Here is a 21,536-nt window from a genome sequence, read left to right on the forward strand (position 1 = left end):
TTTCTATTTTTGAAATAAGAAAAGTGTGGTAGTAGTTTTAACCAGCATTACAAATCCCGTCTATGCTGATTACAGTTGACTACAAATTAATATTTATCATATTTTTAATAATTTTTTAATGCTTGCTCAAAAAACATTTTAGTTGTAGGTTGGATATCTTTTAATTGTTTACTTTCAATGGAGTTTTATGTCGAAAACTATTCCTATATCACTACATTTAGTCAAGAGCAAACAAATGAGCATTCCTGGAAGTACAAGTTTTTCGGCAAAATCATTATGGGATGTGGAAAGTCGAGCAAAAACACTCTTAACTTGTTTCTTACCTCTGATCCTGATAAATACACTATAAGTGTTTTATGTCTTCTTTTGACCATTGTGTTATACCTGCCAATTTATTGTGTTAAAACTCTCAAGTTTAAGAAAGAGCTCCTAAGAAAACCGTTTGGCAATACGAGAAAGTCAATTGGGACGCTCTACACAAGGATCTTTAACTTGTCACTATGCTTTCTCGATAGTGACATTGAAGCCAGCTCGTCAAAGTTAACCCTATTGAGAAAAGCCATACAAACTTCAAGCAAATCAGAAAAGTCTGCAACGCCCATATTCGAAAGACTAAATTTATGCATATCGCCCAAACGTTAGACTGGGTAGCCAAGAAAAATCCCAAGTAAATAAGCCCTACGTATTTGGTGGTTGGTCATGAAGTCCTTATTAATGGTAATGTAGCGTGGCCTCCAAGATTGTGGAATCTAACACCGCTATTACGCTTGCACATACAAGGCCTTTCAATCCGTCCTGAAGTGCAGTATGAAATGAACGAAGACTGAAACTAATATATACACAACTGTTTACAGTTTTGGGTCTGCAAAAAGTGAAACCGGTTTCAGTTCGAAAATTCTTCGTGTCGCGTGTGCAGGCCCATTTTCTTTATGTTATGAAAGTCGCTTGTCTAAGCAGATAAATCCAAGATGATTGACGCCTTGGAACTTTTATTGTTGATAAAAAGCCCCCTTTGCTGCAAAAAGTGATCTAATATTAAGTTTCTTAGATACAATTTTTTCGAGCCGCTGGCCGGATGATTTTTTTCTGGTTTTTCATGACCAGAAATTATGGGAAAAAACACAACAAAGGTAAATATTAAACATTTACCACACTTAACTTAGAATTGTTCCACAGGATATCTGAAAAAAAGCTTAGACGCGGCATGAATATTGTCATGTAATGACATGTAATATGAGCGTTGCTAAACAGAGTGGCATAGGTACTTGCCACTTTTCTTTATTGAATCGAATATGAGTTTTATCTAGTTCTACCTTTGCAACCAACATTGCCAAGCTATCGACATTAAACCTGGTAAAACCTATATTATCGGATCGACATTGATATATGACGTTACGCAGGTAGAAGTGGTGCAAACGGGCTCTGTTCTCCAATTCATGATTGAAGCGAATGCTAGAATTCACCATGTACGTTTGCTGGAAAGCAGCCTCCACCACCTCCGACTTCTACTGCGAATCTTCGACAACAAAGAAGTCATCGTCCAAAAAGGTGTCTTCTGGATCTATTACTGCTATCAGAACTACTTCTCCGTTTTCTGTCGGTCTTTAAAGCTTGGGACAAGGTACGTCGTTCTGATCATTTCTCCTAAGGATCTTATTAATCTGCGGAAATTAAATCCTACCGATTTTGGTCGTCCTCTGAAAATTAAGACCAGGAAGGTCATTCTGATCATTTCTTCTAAAGATTGTATTGTATATCTTTTTAATTGATGTTTAATCTCTAGTTAGGTCTGATCAATTTATTGACGTTTTTGATAGACTACTTGAATGTCCTAATCTCCAGATCGTTTGGGTCAATAAACCTTCGGTGCAAATGTTGAAGCTTTGTCAAAAGTCTACTTTTTTGTCTGTACAATGCATCTACTGTCGTGTTGCGATACATGTTCGTAGTGTCTAGTTTCTTTGTATTTCAGTAACGTTCTTTTCATTGTTTGTTGGATTGTCTCGTTTATTTCTTGTAAATATCCGTCAATCGCAATACTTGTCAAATTCCTCTTGATTGGGAATGTTTTCGGCCAATCTGGCCGTTGAAAGGTTTTGTTGTGGGAGCAATCGTCGTTGGCAATCTTCTACACATCCCGTTGGACATTTTCCTGCTTAAGTTGCTGAAACGCTGGACAATCCCGAAAGTTCGGCCTTGAAATATTGCGTATTTAAGGAGGGTCATATCAATGCACCTTCCCTTCCGAACTAACACTCGTCTATCATGTTATGTGTCCCAGCCTGATAGTTGAGGACGGGGATACTCGTCAACTTATCCAGTTTACAGGTTCGTCTTCGGTTGCTGCTGCTGTTGTTTTTGTTTCAGCTACTGATGTTGTGTGGTTTGTTGTTGTCTGCTGTTCCTACTCTTGTATCCGTATTTACTTACCGCGGCCTTGGTTTTTATGCCTGCATCTTCTTCTGCGTCCACTCATGCATTTTTGTTTGTCTGCAAACCTCTTGTTTGGCCTTAAGCGCCTGTACCAGGGGGGCAATTGTTCTTTAAGGCTAACGATTTCCTCCGATTTACACACTGTAAAGGTCAACATCTCTTGTATTATACACAATACAAAATCGAGTGTGAGACTGAACAGCTTAGCTTCACTTCAAGATGTGTGCATCACAAACAACTTCTTGTGAAGTGATCACGTATTTGACATCGCCAACAATGTTGTTTTGTGTTTTCTTCCGATGCAAGAACACTTTTGATCTGGCTATAAGGTGTTTATTCGTCCGAAACTCGAGTATGATCCCCATCTGGGCTGGTACGCCAATAGTATACTTTAATTTTTTTGATAGAATTGAAATATGATCTCTTAAACTGAAAGGTTATCGTTCTTATATATTTGCTACTATTGACCATCGATGCAAGGTCTCATTCATTCAATTCAACCGTACTTCAAGAAATACCCATTAGTTTAACCGTGACCCCGGTTTTAGACGTATTGTTAAGTACAGATATTCTTTCTTTAGCTTACTACACGAATGTGGAACGATATAACATGCTCATTAGTTCAAACTCATTACAATGTGCAGACATTCATAAGTAATGTTAATTGGTATCTTCTTTTGAATCCTTCGACCTTGAGACTTGACAGATGAAATGTGAATAAAGCGTATTTGTACTTTCAAAGGGCGTGATATCCACTCACTCATGTACATTGCAGAATTCAGGAACCACCTAAAATGAGAACAATCAGCAGCACAGTACATGACAGAAGAATTTTTGGCAAGGATTAACGAACGCAAACGTTTAAGGGCTTCAATAACTGCTGCACACGAGGAAGAAAGAAATTAGAAATTAAAAAAAAGGTAAGCCGAGTTAATTCCGTAACTCTTTTTCTTTGAACTAGGCTTTAGGGGAGAGAGGGGTAAGGCAGGTTACTTAACGTTTGAATCTCAATCAAACTAACGTTTTCGTGTCTTAATAACTAATTCTAATTAGGAATTCTAATTAGAAAATTGACAAAAAGTAAACAAGGTCAGATCTCCCCATCATGTCTATCTGTCGAGTAAGATGGATTACCCTGAGGGGCAAGATGGGTTTAAAAAAAATGCAATTTATTTTTGCTGACAAAATTCGAAAGGAAACTATAAACTATAGCAGCACAGCTACAGTGAGCCCATTTGCCACACGCAGAACAGGCAGCTCAGCCTTCATTCGACTCCAAATAACAACCATTACAAAACAAACTTGGTGTATTTTCAACTACCATCACTGCTGATAGCACATATTAAGATTCTGTTTTCTTTTTGACCACTTTTTTTGGTTTTCGTTAGTTCTCTCAATGCTTTTTTTCTTGCTTTTATTTTTCTGCCAACTTCTTTTTTCTAATAGGCCTTTCTAATTGATTTTCGTATGGCGATGAAGTTATAATTGCGGGTTTTCCCCGTTTTCTAACAACTCGAGAAGTTTTGCGTGTTGCTGGAAAGGGCGGTATTTGCTGGGGAGTGGTTACGGTAAATGTTGATTTTTGAGGAGTACTTGGGGCTTGTTTATTTCAGTGCCATGAAACCAACTAGACCAACCAGGCTTGGTTGTCTTTCAATATTTGGCTGTACTCCTGTGTAAGTTGGAGCTAAAATCTGGGATTTAAAAAACGGTGCTGCTGCAGCTGCTAATCCGATATTAGATGTTGGAGTTGCAGTCGTCGTAGTTGCAATTAGTCTTTTACTGATATAGCAGCTAAGTTAGTTCGGGCAAGATGGGGTACCCCATACCCCGCCTTGCCCTTTCATGTCCAAATAAATAAACAAATTAACCTATTAAAGCAATTCTTTCGCACACAAATAAACAAGTGCTTACCTGCATGAGTAATATTCTACCCATGTAAATAACTTTATTTACAGTTGTGTTCATAAAAATAGCAGTGCTGGTCACATTTTATCAGATTGCCAATCATTAAAATAACGGATATTCTTACAAAAAAAATTATAATGTTACTTGCATCTAATGGTCTTTCATTTTCATATAAGAGACTTTTAGCTTAAAGTTATACTCTACTACTCTAAATTCGAAAACTTATTAGTAAACTGCGTTTGGAGGAAAAAACCTACCAAAATATTCAAGACATCCAAATGGTCAGTAACGCCTTAAAATGGCAAAATAATCCAAAAACGCTAGGCCCAAAAAGGATGACTGCTGAAAGAACTGCCAGAAAAATTGTTCAGTTAGCAAAACAGAACCCTTCCATAGGCTCTAGAAAAATTAAAAAATGGACTTCAAGTGTCTGTTAACGCTGTCACAATACGAAGACGTCTTTTATAAGCGAAGTTACCAGCCCAAAGTCCACGCAAGGTACCATTCTTGACGAAACGGCATGAGCCAAGAGAATGGAGTTTGTTAAAGCGCATAGAGATTAGACAAAAGAGAAATTGACGAATGTTCTGTGGAGCGATGAAAGCAAAGTCGTCCTTTTTGGGTCCAAGAGTCGTCGAGAATAATTGACAAGACCCAAAAATGCAGCAATCGATCCACGTTACACTATAAGAACAGTGAAGCATGGTGGATGAAAAATAATGATATGGGCTTGATTTTCACATTACGGGGTCGGGCCTTTTTATCCTATCAGGGGCATAAGGGATGCAACCTACTCTATGTGAAAATTCTTGATGAGGTTATGTTACCCTATGCTGAAGAGGAAATGCCGTTGGTTTGGGTATACCAACAAGACTATAACCCAAAGCATACGTCAAAAAATGCAATATCATGGTTTGCGCAGAAGAAGTTATCCGTTATGGAGTGGCCCGCTCAATCCCCCGACCTTAACCCCATCGCAAATTTGTGAGGGGATGGTAAGAACGCAGTTCATAAAGCAAAACCCTAAAATTCGAAAAAATTGTGGGAAGCAGTGCGTGATTCGTAGAACGCAATACCAGTCGAGAGGTGTCAGGTTTTAGAGCACTCGATGCCACGTAGATACGAAGCAGTCATAAAAAACAATGGTTATGCAGCAAAGTTCTAATTGCAAGCTAACATTATTTGTACGCTTTCATATAACTTATTACAGTTTTTCTTACTTCTTACGTATTAGATCCAGTACTTTGTCATGCACTGCTATTTTTATGAACAGCCATATATTTAAAAAACGGTTTTTACTGTGACAAAGCTAACGGTAAAAAATCGATAGTACTTATTTTCTGTTATTAAAAATATAATATTTTAGTTTGTTATTAAAAGTTTAATGAAATATATTATAACGTTGATATTGAAGGCCTCTTTGTTTTATTTGGAGAGCACTGCTATTTTTATGAGCACAACTGTATATTTCGAAATGCTGCTCTGTATATAAACATCACGGTGCAATCAAAGTGAAAAATGCTAACACACGAAAGCAGTGGCGGTGGCGTCGATGTGTCACTAAATCGGTATTATGACGGCGCTGCGTCACGCGCAGACACAATCCTGATTGGTCAAACTGTTCCCAATATAAGATGGGTAACCCGTCCTGCTCGCCACCCCGTCTTACCGCCCTCTACCGTAATTTTGTGTTCTGTGTAATATCTTTAAGAAACAATTCTGATATCATACTTTTTCTCAGTCTTATTAAAATAACAAGACTAAAAAATAGTTGGCAATTTTTTATATTATTCCACGAAAAAAATGAGCACGCCACTGTAACAAGACAAATAAGGTGGCGCAGCAGTCCGTTGAGAACTATGGATTAATGACTTTCAACTTTTAACCATTTCTCCATGCGAGTAATGTTTGAAAGGATTGAGGGCACCTACATTATTTTTTTGAAGAATTTGAATAGATAATTTGAGAAAGCACTTTTCATGTCAAGAATTACTTTTGGAAGATGAGTCAATTTAACCAATAACAAAAGAAGTTGGCTACAATGTGTCTTTCAATAGTGACAAAATAATAGTTAGATGGTACTTTATATAGTAAAATTGGGAGTAGTATCTCACTAGTGTAATAAAATAGGGTGCATCTAACCATTAAAAGAAAATTTAAATCGTAAAAGTACGTAAAAACGTACAAAACGTAAGATAGCAACAAAATTTAAAAATAAAGAAGAAATTTTAAGCTTTAAACAAATATGGTATAATAAAGATGCACATGTTTGCCTTCACATCAGTTCTTGTCAATCAATTGTCCCATTAAGGCATTGAATTTCTATTTGCTAATAATGATGATAAAAAACTCCTGAAAACAAAAAAATTATATAATCATGGCACTTTTGGAAATTGATATTTCAATCCTTACATTGAATATCTTACGATACACCAATAAATGATTGAAAAACACAACCTCGCCGTAATAGCACTACAAGAAACACATTATCAAAATGTTTGTTACTATTATCCGTATCAATATTTAAAGTCTGGCATGGGGTTTCTTGTAAGAAAATAACATACTCCTAACTTACCCCATAACCTCCAATTCTGAATTGTTCCACCTAACAATTGCATTTCGAACCAAAAAGCCACTACTTATCACGAAAATCTATAGACAATATTAAACTGCAATAACACCCCAAATTCTTAAGGGCAAGAATCTCATTAATAATAAACACCACATTAATTTGGGAGGCTTAAAACCCTATAACAGATGTGAGGATACAATGCCACAAACCCTACATACAACATTCGAGGAATTTTCACACTAGTGTAACCTAGTAATCCTAAATGTTGGTACTCCTTTTTTAACACTAGAAACACTTTAACAGTTCTTGATGTAACCAATATAACCTTCCCGATCCTTCAATGGGAAATCTTTAAAAATAAATCCCATACCACAGAAAGGAGCTATCGCAAAAAAAATCAACTCAAGATTCAAAGAGCACTTTTTCTTTGACTGCACCTGTCTCTTTTAATATAAACCAAGAAGCAGCCAAAATTAAAGCTGAATAATAAGAACCTCTGCTTTTAAATGCATCCCAGTAACAAAACCACCACAAATAGCCAAGTTTCGAAATGAAAAAAATCAAATCCTGGGTTGTGCTTTGTAGGGATACTTTTACTCAAAATTGCATTGCATACAAAAAGTGTTTTTATATTTTCCAGAGAAAATTTATCGACATAGAACTCGACCTAGACCTTGTTGAACACAATAAAATCAAAATCACTTTTACTTTTAAAACATCCCTTACTTCCTCTTTATGATAAATAATCAAAATCTTGTCAATGATACTGAAAGTATTGCCCAGCACCTTCGCACAATACCTTTGCTCCGAACAAACCTTTTCAATAGATGACTTAATTTGCCACTTCAAGCTGATAACCTTCTAGATACAATACCTGCAATTGAACTTGACATGGCCATTCATTCGGCCAAGGGAATAACAACCGTACATGGTAAAATAACCTATAAAATGTTAACATTTTGCGATAAGAACTTAAAACAAAAATATTCCAATCTACGTATACATGACTGGAAAATTAGGTGTATTGTATAAATATGTCAGCCAGCCTTGAAAAAGTTTTTTGATAGATTGATATTTATCACAGCCATTGAACAGCTTCAAATCTGGGGTATTTCTAAAAAAGTCTTTAAAACTTAAGTCGCATTTATGACAGTTGAAAGTTAAACGACCATGACGAGAAATTACACTTCAGTTGTTAACCAATCCAGTTTCTTCAAATCTCCTTACAATTTTGACTATTGCTTGCGAAGTTGTATGATTGAGTAAACCATAACCTCCTCTAAAGAACAATATGTGGCTGTAATAGAATCACCACTTTTGCAGTACGTTTCAAACAACTTGTATGTGTTGTGCGGTAGGCAAGCGATCCACTTTCGGAAATGTCAGACTTTCAGCTAAAACAAAAATTGGTTCAACAAAATGTTTGTCTTCACTATAGTCTGCTGTAATGCTGAAATTGGTTTCTTCTACATTTTGGTCTTTTCTCTCTATCTCACAAACATTCAATTTATACTTAGCATCCCACTTTTTGCAGAAATCAAACGCAGACGCTTGTAAACCAACCATAAACACAAACCAACTACACGACTCTTAAATAATGGAAACAATTTAAAAGAAGACAACCTCATCGCAAATCACGAGTAATTCAAAATAATTTAACAACAACGAAGACAAGGCAAATAGCAAACAAAAGAAACTCACATCAAGATCATTTTCATTTAATTGCCGCGGATTTAATACGTTACGTTGCCAAATATTAAAAAAATCGTTTTTTTAACTTCTTATCGAATGTTATTGTAATCTGCCGATGTGACCAATTCAAAAAATTGGCATTTATCGGCGCTTACGTTCGTACGTCCGTATGTCCAAACGTCCGTAGGTCCGTGTGATGTATGGGAAGCTTTTTTCGTCGTCCATATCTCAAGAACCAGTAGAGATATCGACTTCGAATATTGTTACACAGATTATTATGCAGAAAGGACTTTCAAAATATTAAATTAATTAAAAAAAGAAAATATTGGTTAACCCAAAATACTTCACGAATCAATAACAATAGCGATTTGAATTAAATTGTATATTATATATTCTAACATGATACAAAACTGTTATAATTTACAAAAAAAATTGAATAACATATTTTTTTACAAATCAAGCAAATAGAAAAAAATATACATAGATAGATAGTTATCACGACGATTATTTTACGAAAAAAAAGATATCATCACATTTTTATAAAACATACAACAGTCCGATTTTTCATAAAAATTAAAATTTATAAAAAATAGTTTTCAACATTGGTTAAAAGTGATATTTGATTCTCGATATCTTGTGAATAAATGAAGGTATTGTTTTCAAAATAATTTCATTCTGTATTCAGTATTTCTTTCTATGAGAAATGAAAAATTTTAAGACGTGCTACTAAAACTGGTAAAAATTGGTTTCCGACTAAAAATCTCGTTAGGAAAAATTGATTTTGAAATGAATCTATTTCATCCTACTCTACAAAATATTGTTTGAAATTTTTAGTTAATTTTTTATAAAAATTCAACTGACAACTTTCTTAACAACAAAACCTACAAAAAATGATAGAAAATGTTTTCGTCTCAAGTACTTAGAAAACAATGAAAAATATTGACTTCAAATGATTTATCTCACAAAAAAATGTTTGTATAGAAATTTTGTTAAGGTTTTAAGCAAGGGTCGAATTTTCTTTTATTGCAGCACTTTTCGCTTATCGTTTTTTAAACTTTATATTAAATTCTGTATTTACTTTTACTCTCCATGACATCTTCGGTCAAGTTGCCCTGATGTCTTAGTTTTTAAATAATTTTATAAATTTATTTTATAGATTATTTTTGTTAAATAAATAAATGATTTAGATATAAGCATTATCGGAATAGGCCTCTTGGGGATACCTCGTTTAAAAATGCGCATTGCAAAGTCTACCCATTGGGTTGGATTGTGAAACAAGGACTTCATCCATCTATCACCGCAATTGAAGATTAAAAATTTAACGCATGCCGGCCCTGGATAACATTCATCATCATTTTATGTGATTGTTCGTCATACTTTTCTGAAGTAGGTATAGTGTCATCTACGTAAGTAAGAAAACTTGATTAATCTTCTTTGCAACTGTCGAAAGTCCGCAGTTTATGTGTTTGAAGGGATTTAATTAAGACTTAATTTAGGTGAAGCATTAATATCGTTACCTATGTTTTGTTGCTGTTCACGCTTGTGCATCATGATTTTTCCTCAATTATATCGCTGTTTGTTGAAAAAGATCTCTGGATCAATGATGATATTTTTATGAGCACAATGCACCACCTCAAATGTTTCGAGTTTAAGTGTGTCTTATATTCTGTATATCAACAAATGGTTCTTTTTTTACTTTATTAATATTGTTTAATTGAACTTTTTATTGAATTGGATATTTTGTACCTTTAATTTAGTTTATATCATATTTGAAAAAAAATGATTTTCTCGACTTTATTAAGAAGCCTCACTTGCTTTAAAAAAAAATAGTCGATTAGTGAATTATCTTTTTACGCACGCACCAGTTGCATTTCTCTTTTTATACACGCACTGTATTGAATAAAAAATAATTTTTTATTTATTAGATTTTGTCTTTCATGAACTTTTTACACAAGCTCTAGTCGTTGCATTTTTGATTTAATCAAACACAAGCAATATTTGATTATCCTACCGATTGCATCAGTTTTAATATAATCGGTTTTTAAAGTAAAACATATAAAATGAAAGAAGAACACTTTGATTTTTAATTTTGAATGTGCATTTGATTACGACCAGCTTTTCCGATAGTTGCTTAGCAACACTAGCATCGAGCTTTATTGTTCACTTCAGTAAAATATCAATGTGTATATTAACAATGTATGTATTTTATTTTTGTGAGGCTGTGGGAAAGGAAATGATTAATTCTAACATAATTTGTATTGGTTTATATTTACTTTGGATTGGGATATGAATTGGGAATTGGGTATCAAAAGATAAATGTTTGTCTTAATGAATTTATGGAATTACCTAAATGCGTACCTAATTTAATTGTTTACTGGTCAAAACACGCTCAAGAGTGGACTTTGAAAATATTCGCCGTTCTAATAGAAACCCAAAAAATTGAATTGTTGGTTGCAATAAGACGGGTGATACGGGTTGTATCACGAAATAACCAAGAAGAAGGTTCGGGTTTTCGATATAAGCCGGTACATAAGGGAAGGGCAGCGTTGAACCACACATAACAGCTACAAACGATTATGTAGTAGATTACCTTTACTTTGGGATCAAGCTAACTGCTTTTAAACTGCCATTTCGACAAACCGAAGGCTCCACTGGCTCTGGTTAAAGCATTTATACATATCTCTTTCGAAATATATTTACTGATCTAACCAGATGATTTTTTTGAAAACTTTACTCCTGTTTGGCAGAAGACTTATCGACCCAAGATTTGGCAGGTTGGAGGTTGTCCTTTCCCTTTTTTCGGGAGAGAATGAAGCACAGCATGTGGTATTAATGTCAAATGCCTCTATGGGCAAATCGACACCTGCTGACTTTTTGTTTTTGAGTTGAAGATGAATTAGAGCTTGACCTTCGTTATAAACATGAATTTGGCCCCCTTTACTCCTTGATGATGGCATTTTAAAATTGTTATTGAACCGCATGAAACCACGACTATCAGATGGCCATTGTGGCGCTCATTTTGAAGTTAATGCCTAAAGGAAAGACAAATTGCATAGTGACGTCGACTGCGAGCAATCAAGGTAGCGCTGCATGAGTTTGAAGTAGTACAATCCTTCCAATACTTTAGGTCAATAGTAGCGGAAGAACAAATAGGTGGGCGATTGCTCAAGTCAACAGAGCGTACTTCAGCATGTCACAGCTTTTTCAATCCAGATACATTTCCATAACTTTGAAGCTGCTATTGTAGAGGAATGCTTTTGCCAGTATTGATCCGTTACCTACGTCCTTAGTAAAAGGCACTCCGTCCTCTAAGGCACGCTCGTAAGGGAGTCTTGCAGAGAATTGTTGGCGTCAACAATCGGGCAAAACAATAAAACGAAAGGTTTCATTGTTCGTTTTATAGTTTTGTTCATGTGTTTTAAATTTTGTTCAATGTTTGTCAGGTTTCTGTTGTTTTGTGGAGCTGTGTCAAGTCATTGGTGAATCGAGGCCAGATTTGCATGTAATTTTAAGAGTGCATTGCCACGTATCACTCCAACTCGTTAGGAATTTTTATTATAGCAGCCAGTACGCAGTGATCACTGACGTGCTCTAATAGCTGTAAACAGTGTCGAGGGTGATTACCCTCTTTGTTTGTTATTGTTAACCTGGTATCGTGCAACAAAAGATCCAGAAAGTAGCCATAAAGTCAACGCCAATTTCAACGCTGATTCATCAAATTAAAAAGATGGTTACCTCTGGAATTATTGTTTTGATTTCACTTTTTCCCCTTCATCTATTTTTACGACATTTTCAATGAAAGATTGCTAAAACTGTTAGCATATTAGTCAATCATTTCTGGAGTACACAGTTATCTTTATTATAAGTGAAATTGTATAAAAAGCCATCAGATTTAATGTTTACATCAACAAACTACTAACTTGGGAACAATTTAAAAGAATGTCAATAGAAAGGAAATCAAAAATTGAAACGGCTCTTTTTTTAGGAATGAACTGCAGTCAAACTACAGGGATTTTATCTCAAATATTTTCGATGTCTATTTAAAATTGAATGATATGAAAGTTAAACAAAATATTTCTGATATGAACCCTACAGAAATTGTTGTATCCATATGACGTTTCTTCACAAAAATTAAGAACCCTTGATCATAAATTAAAACATTTGCATTTGGGATTTTCAACACATTTGGTCATTATGTCCCACTCAACTGGGCTATTAAGCTTTTTTTTATGAAAGAAAAAATTTGACCATTATTAATGCTCTTCTCACAATAGTTATTATTAACTGGTTTATGGCAATTTAATTTCTTCACTTTTTTCTTACTCACCTTTGGGAATTGTAGTCACATAATAATACATTGAATTATTTTTTTCTGATAGATCCGATTTGTAAAAATGACCTGAATATTCTTCACATGTATTGTTTCTTCCTTCACAAACACCGCATTTATCTACAATTTGAAATTAGGAAAAATTTAAAAAAAAAAGCATTTGTTAAACCTAATGTTGCAACAGAGTTCAATTCATTATCGCATCCTGCTGGTCGGCATATTCCATTTACGCACTTATCAAAGCTATCAAAGGAACAAGTTGTTCCATCTTTCACTTTTTCACTGAGTTGAAAATACGCAGTAGTATTATCCCAGCGACAATACAATTTACATTTGTCTTTGGCAATTACTGCAACAAAAATTAGAACTATAAGATTATTTTTTGTTTTTGTTTTATATCTCACGCCCATATTTTGGTATCCACCGAACTGAGGAATCAATACCCTTCAGACCGAAATTATTTCCATTCATATCGTAGCATTGCTGTTCTCTTGCATCAAGTGAGCCTGGAGGACAATTCTGCGTGTTACAGGATCTAAATTTCTTTCTACTACCTCCGCAATATTTCCCTCCGTTTTTTGGAAAGGGGTTATTACATTCTCTTTGAGATTCCTGCACACCTCCACCACAAGTCATACTGCATGGTGTAAATGTACTCCAAGAACCCCACCCTCCATTAACAGCTTTTCGATTAATTTCTTCGCGAGACATACACTTCCCTTGTTGACACCAACTGGCATTATTTCCACATGGTGTTCCATCGGCCCATGGTAAATTGCTTGATCTGCAACTAGATAGTTGTTCTTCTTTGCACCACAGTTTCCGACAATCCTTTAAAATTTAAAATTGTTAAAGTTTCAGTAGAAAACTAGTTAAGTAAAATTAACTTACGTCTTCAACAGAACAATATTTTGAAAAGTTGCCGTGTATGAGTCTACACTGTTCATCAAGTGTATATTGTTCACCGGGCAGGTATTGACCAAATTTCGGAACATTTATTTGTGGTGTATCTTCCAAACAAGTAGTGTCTTCCTTTCTTTTGAATAAATTTCATCTTAAACCATGTAAACAATATATCAAAGAACCCTTACTCACTCGAGGAACTCAGATACATAATGCCTTGAACAATCTGACCATGACCATGGATGAATGTCATCTCCCATTGTACTTGACATGATATGAAGGGTGCTCTTACCATATCGTTTGAAATCAAGACATCTACTATCATCATCGTGTGGCATGTTAAGTCTAAAATTTCAATAAATTTGAATTCAAGGTCAAATTTTTATAATTCACATGTTTTCACTTAATAGTTATTTTAAAAATCAAGATTTATAAAATATGATGCTTTATTATTTACCCTGAATTGCACCAAGAATCCATAGCTTTCTTTTGAGTATACTTTTAGAAATACAGAAATTGTTCTGTATTAGTATGAAGTACTTACTTCATTCAATGATAATGATAATGATAATGATAATGATAATGATAATGATAATGATAATGATAATGATAATGATAATGATAATGATAATGATAATGATAATGATAATGATAATGATAATGATAATGATAATGATAATGATAATGATAATGATAATGATAATGATAATGATAATGATAATGATAATGATAATGATAATGATAATGATAATGATAATGATAATGATAATGATAATGATAATGATAATGATAATGATAATGATAATGATAATGATAATGATAATGATAATGATAATGATAATGATAATGATAATGATAATGATAATGATAATGATAATGATAATGATAATGATAATGATAATGATAATGATAATGATAATGATAATGATAATGATAATGATAATGATAATGATAATGATAATGATAATGATAATGATAATGATAATGATAATGATAATGATAATGATAATGATAATGATAATGATAATGATAATGATAATGATAATGATAATGATAATGATAATGATAATGATAATGATAATGATAATGATAATGATAATGATAATGATAATGATAATGATAATGATAATGATAATGATAATGATAATGATAATGATAATGATAATGATAATGATAATGATAATGATAATGATAATGATAATGATAATGATAATGATAATGATAATGATAATGATAATGATAATGATAATGATAATGATAATGATAATGATAATGATAATGATAATGATAATGATAATGATAATGATAATGATAATGATAATGATAATGATAATGATAATGATAATGATAATGATAATGATAATGATAATGATAATGATAATGATAATGATAATGATAATGATAATGATAATGATAATGATAATGATAATGATAATGATAATGATAATGATAATGATAATGATAATGATAATGATAATGATAATGATAATGATAATGATAATGATAATGATAATGATAATGATAATGATAATGATAATGATAATGATAATGATAATGATAATGATAATGATAATGATAATGATAATGATAATGATAATGATAATGATAATGATAATGATAATGATAATGATAATGATAATGATAATGATAATGATAATGATAATGATAATGATAATGATAATGATAATGATAATGATAATGATAATGATAATGATAATGATAATGATAATGATAATGATAATGATAATGATAATGATAATGATAATGATAATGATAATGATAATGATAATGATAATGATAATGATAATGATAATGATAATGATAATGATAATGATAATGATAATGATAATGATAATGATAATGATAATGATAATGATAATGATAATGATAATGATAATGATAATGATAATGATAATGATAATGATAATGATAATGATAATGATAATGATAATGATAATGATAATGATAATGATAATGATAATGATAATGATAATGATAATGATAATGATAATGATAATGATAATGATAATGATAATGATAATGATAATGATAATGATAATGATAATGATAATGATAATGATAATGATAATGATAATGATAATGATAATGATAATGATAATGATAATGATAATGATAATGATAATGATAATGATAATGATAATGATAATGATAATGATAATGATAATGATAATGATAATGATAATGATAATGATAATGATAATGATAATGATAATGATAATGATAATGATAATGATAATGATAATGATAATGATAATGATAATGATAATGATAATGATAATGATAATGATAATGATAATGATAATGATAATGATAATGATAATGATAATGATAATGATAATGATAATGATAATGATAATGATAATGATAATGATAATGATAATGATAATGATAATGATAATGATAATGATAATGATAATGATAATGATAATGATAATGATAATGATAATGATAATGATAATGATAATGATAATGATAATGATAATGATAATGATAATGATAATGATAATGATAATGATAATGATAATGATAATGATAATGATAATGATAATGATAATGATAATGATAATGATAATGATAATGATAATGATAATGATAATGATAATGATAATGATAATGATAATGATAATGATAATGATAATGATAATGATAATGATAATGATAATGATAATGATAATGATAATGATAATGATAATGATAATGATAATGATAATGATAATGATAATGATAATGATAATGATAATGATAATGATAATGATAATGATAATGATAATGATAATGATAATGATAATGATAATGATAATGATAATGATAATGATAATGATAATGATAATGATAATGATAATGATAATGATAATGATAATGATAATGATAATGATAATGATAATGATAATGATAATGATAATGATAATGATAATGATAATGATAATGATAATGATAATGATAATGATAATGATAATGATAATGATAATGATAATGATAATGATAATGATAATGATAATGATAATGATAATGATAATGATAATGATAATGATAATGATAATGATAATGATAATGATAATGATAATGATAATGATAATGATAATGATAATGATAATGATAATGATAATGATAATGATAATGATAATGATAATGATAATGATAATGATAATGATAATGATAATGATAATGATAATGATAATGATAATGATAATGATAATGATAATGATAATGATAATGATAATGATAATGATAATGATAATGATAATGATAATGATAATGATAATGATAATGATAATGATAATGATAATGATAATGATAATGATAATGATAATGATAATGATAATGATAATGATAATGATAATGATAATGATAATGATAATGATAATGATAATGATAATGATAATGATAATGATAATGATAATGATAATGATAATGATAATGATAATGATAATGATAATGATAATGATAATGATAATGATAATGATAATGATAATGATAATGATAATGATAATGATAATGATAATGATAATGATAATGATAATGATAATGATAATGATAATGATAATGATAATGATAATGATAATGATAATGATAATGATAATGATAATGATAATGATAATGATAATGATAATGATAATGATAATGATAATGATAATGATAATGATAATGATAATGATAATGATAATGATAATGATAATGATAATGATAATGATAATGATAATGATAATGATAATGATAATGATAATGATAATGATAATGATAATGATAATGATAATGATAATGATAATGATAATGATAATGATAATGATAATGATAATGATAATGATAATGATAATGATAATGATAATGATAATGATAATGATAATGATAATGATAATGATAATGATAATGATAATGATAATGATAATGATAATGATAATGATAATGATAATGATAATGATAATGATAATGATAATGATAATGATAATGATAATGATAATGATAATGATAATGATAATGATAATGATAATGATAATGATAATGATAATGATAATGATAATGATAATGATAATGATAATGATAATGATAATGATAATGATAATGATAATGATAATGATAATGATAATGATAATGATAATGATAATGATAATGATAATGATAATGATAATGATAATGATAATGATAATGATAATGATAATGATAATGATAATGATAATGATAATGATAATGATAATGATAATGATAATGATAATGATAATGATAATGATAATGATAATGATAATGATAATGATAATGATAATGATAATGATAATGATAATGATAATGATAATGATAATGATAATGATAATGATAATGATAATGATAATGATAATGATAATGATAATGATAATGATAATGATAATGATAATGATAATGAGATAATGATAATGATAATGATAATGATAATGATAATGATAATGATAATGATAATGATAATGATAATGATAATGATAATGATAATGATAATGATAATGATAATGATAATGATAATGATAATGATAATGATAATGATAATGATAATGATAATGATAATGATAATGAATGATAATGATAATGATAATGATAATGATAATGATAATGATAATGATAATGATAATGATAATGATAATGATAATGATAATGATAATGATAATGATAATGATAATGATAATGATAATGATAATGATAATGATAATGATAATGATAATGATAATGATAATGATAATGATAATGATAATGATAATGATAATGATAATGATAATGATAATGATAATGATAATGATAATGATAATGATAATGATAATGATAATGATAATGATAATGATAATGATAATGATAATGATAATGATAATGATAATGATAATGATAATGATAATGATAATGATAATGATAATGATAGTGATAGTGATAGTGATAGTGATAGTGATAGTGATAATGATAATGATAATGATAATGATAATGATAATGATAATGATAATGATAATGATAATGATAATGATAATGATAATGATAATGATAATGATAATGATATATAAACACCTCCAGTACCTGTGGCATGATGGTTAGTGCATTGGACTTTCATGCAAGGGGTCCTGTACCACCATAATTTAAAAAAAAATATTTTCGCGGGTACTGCCTCTTGCGAGGAATTGACAATTACTTCAAGAATAATTCTTGTCATGAAAAAGTGCTTTCTCAAATTAGCCGTTCGGATTCGGCCTAAAATTGTAAGTCCCTTCCATTCCTGACAACAGTACTCGCACACAGGAATGGTTGAGAGTTGTTAGTCACTAGGCCCTAGTTCCCAACAGACTGTTGCGCCACCCAATTTAATTTAATTTAATTTAATTTAATTTAATTTAATTTAATTTTATATAAACACCTCTATTTACCAGCAACAATGGCCATTATAGAAAAACTTTTACGCAAAACTTCATTCATAATACTTTTAGTTATCTCTTACTAATGTATATTTTACTAATTTTCTATGTTTCACTTTTTCATGCAGAAGTCACATAATAAAAGTATGTTTTGACATTTCTTCCCGGTGTTTATGTTTCAGTGATGCATATTATGGAAATTTCTCTTTTTATGTGTTAAAATAAAAGTTACTTTCCAGTAGGAAAAGTGGTGAGTTTGCTGTATTTTTGTTTTGCCTTCATTTTTAAAGCCTTAAAAGTGCCCCTACTTTTTTGTTCCTCCTAAGCTTTGTGTATATTTTAAATCCAATGTTAATTTTTTTATTAGTAAGAGTTTTATTCTGTACATTTAAGTAAAACCATTTTTTTTTCATTTTTCACTTAATTACTAAACTTGAGTTTTTCGAAGAATGCCTAACATATAGAAAGAAAGATAGAAACGGTAATTTTTTTCATTTTCTTCTTCTATTTTAAAATTTTGCGGATCCAAAGAGGAATCTAAAATACAAAGATGAACATTGTCAAATTGTCATCAAGAATAGAAAAGAAAAGGTTTAAGGCTGGATAATCAGGAGACCGTTTCCAAATTATGAACAAATCGTAGTTGAATGCTCATGATTGCCTATTCAAAGTGCAAACTTCCCAGCGAATGCCTCATACCTTATCACAAATTATTGTAAAATAATTAGAGATATTACTGACGACGCAAATTCTACAATCACAAATACTGGCAATCATGATTTTTTTCAATTTTATTCAATTTTAACAACTTTGTACAAAATAATTTATAAACGGTGATTTTTTAAGAGCTTGAGAACTTTAAAAAAAAAAAAACCCATACAATTTGCAAAATCTCATCGATTCTTTATTTGAAACGTTAGATTGGTCCATGACATTTACTTTTTAAAGATAATTTCATTTAAATGTTGACCGCGGCTGCGTCTTAGGTGGTCCATTCGGAAAGTCCAATTTTGGGGTAACTTTTTCGAGCATTTCGGCCAGAATAGCCCGAATTTCTTCGGAAATGTTGTCTTCCAAAGCTGGAATAGTTGCTGGCTTATTTGTGTAGACTTTAGACTTGACGTAGCCCCACAAAAAATAGTCTAAAGGCGTTAAATCGCATGATCTTGGTGGCCAACTTACCGGTCCATTCCTTGAGATGAATTGTTCTCCGAAGTTTTCCCTCAAAATGGCCATAGAATCGCGAGCTGTGTGGCATGTAGCGCCATCTTGTTGAAACCACATTTCAACCAAGTTCAGTTCTTCCATTTTTGGCAACAAAAAGTTTGTTAGCATTGAACGATAGCGATCGCCATTCACCGTAACGTTGCGTCCAACAGCATCTTTGAAAAAAAATACGGTCCAATGATTCCACCAGCGTACAAACCACACCAAACAGTGCATTTTTCGGGATGCATGGGCAGTTCTTGAACGGTTTCTGGTTGCTCTTCACTCCAAATGCGGCAATTTTGCTTATTTACGTAGCCATTCAACCAGAAATGAGCCTCATCGCTGAACAAAATTTGTCGATAAACACATTTCGAACCGAACACTGATTTTGGTAATAAAATTCAATGATTTGCAAGCGTTGCTCGTTAGTAAGTCTATTCATGATGAAATGTCAAAGCATACTGAGCATCTTTCTCTTTGACACCATGTCTGAAATCCCGCGTGATCTGTCAAATACTAATGCATGAAAATCCTAACCTCAAAAAACCACCCTTTACTAGTAACCAGTAAATAGGAATGAAATTCATGAGAGCATTTAAATTCATTTAAGTTACAATATAAACAAACAAATAAGAAAAAACAAACAACCACTGCTCAAAAAATTATTAGCAATAGACTTCAATTTTAACTTAGGATAGTAAAACAAAATATTAGTACTTTGTATGCAATCCTTTGGTATCAATTATTGCTTGCAATCTTCGGTCCATCGAATAAACCAGAGTTTTTGTGATTTCACTAGATATTTTGTTCCACTCTTCCGTTATGATATTTTTAGTTCCGATTTAGATGAAATTTTATGTTTTCTCACTGCTTGTCTCAAATGATTCCATAAGTTCTCAATTGGATTAATGTCAGGAGACTGCGGAGGAGTTTTAACTTACTTGGGAGCATTATAGAGTAGACCTTCAATAAAGGTCAGATGTCCTAGGACATTTGCCGCCATGCACCCCCAAACTAAAACACTTCCTCCTCCATGTTTCACAGTAGACACTTTAAAGTTCGTAATTGGGTTTCCTCCAAATGTATTGTGTTCCATCGCTACCAAAAATGT

At 31.0% G+C, this 21,536-nt stretch overlaps 1 protein-coding gene across 6 annotated transcripts in view; it reads right to left on the reverse strand.

Moving 5' to 3' along the window:
* Nucleotides 1-21,536, reverse strand: part of LOC129953659 (A disintegrin and metalloproteinase with thrombospondin motifs 9) — a 161,069-nt gene that overhangs the window by 63,386 nt on the left and 76,147 nt on the right. For all 6 annotated transcript variants that reach the window (XM_056066985.1, XM_056066984.1, XM_056066987.1 and 3 more), the window contains exons 11-15: nucleotides 14,031-14,183; nucleotides 13,827-13,971; nucleotides 13,340-13,766; nucleotides 13,105-13,284; nucleotides 12,933-13,055 (exon numbers count right to left, since the gene is read on the reverse strand). In XM_056066985.1, coding sequence (XP_055922960.1) covers nucleotides 12,933-13,055; nucleotides 13,105-13,284; nucleotides 13,340-13,766; nucleotides 13,827-13,971; nucleotides 14,031-14,183 — 1,028 coding nt within the window. The remainder of the gene's footprint in view (nucleotides 1-12,932; nucleotides 13,056-13,104; nucleotides 13,285-13,339; nucleotides 13,767-13,826; nucleotides 13,972-14,030; nucleotides 14,184-21,536) is intronic.

Source organism: Eupeodes corollae, chromosome 1, assembly GCF_945859685.1.
Source record: "Eupeodes corollae chromosome 1, idEupCoro1.1, whole genome shotgun sequence".
NCBI lineage: Eukaryota > Metazoa > Arthropoda > Insecta > Diptera > Syrphidae > Eupeodes > Eupeodes corollae.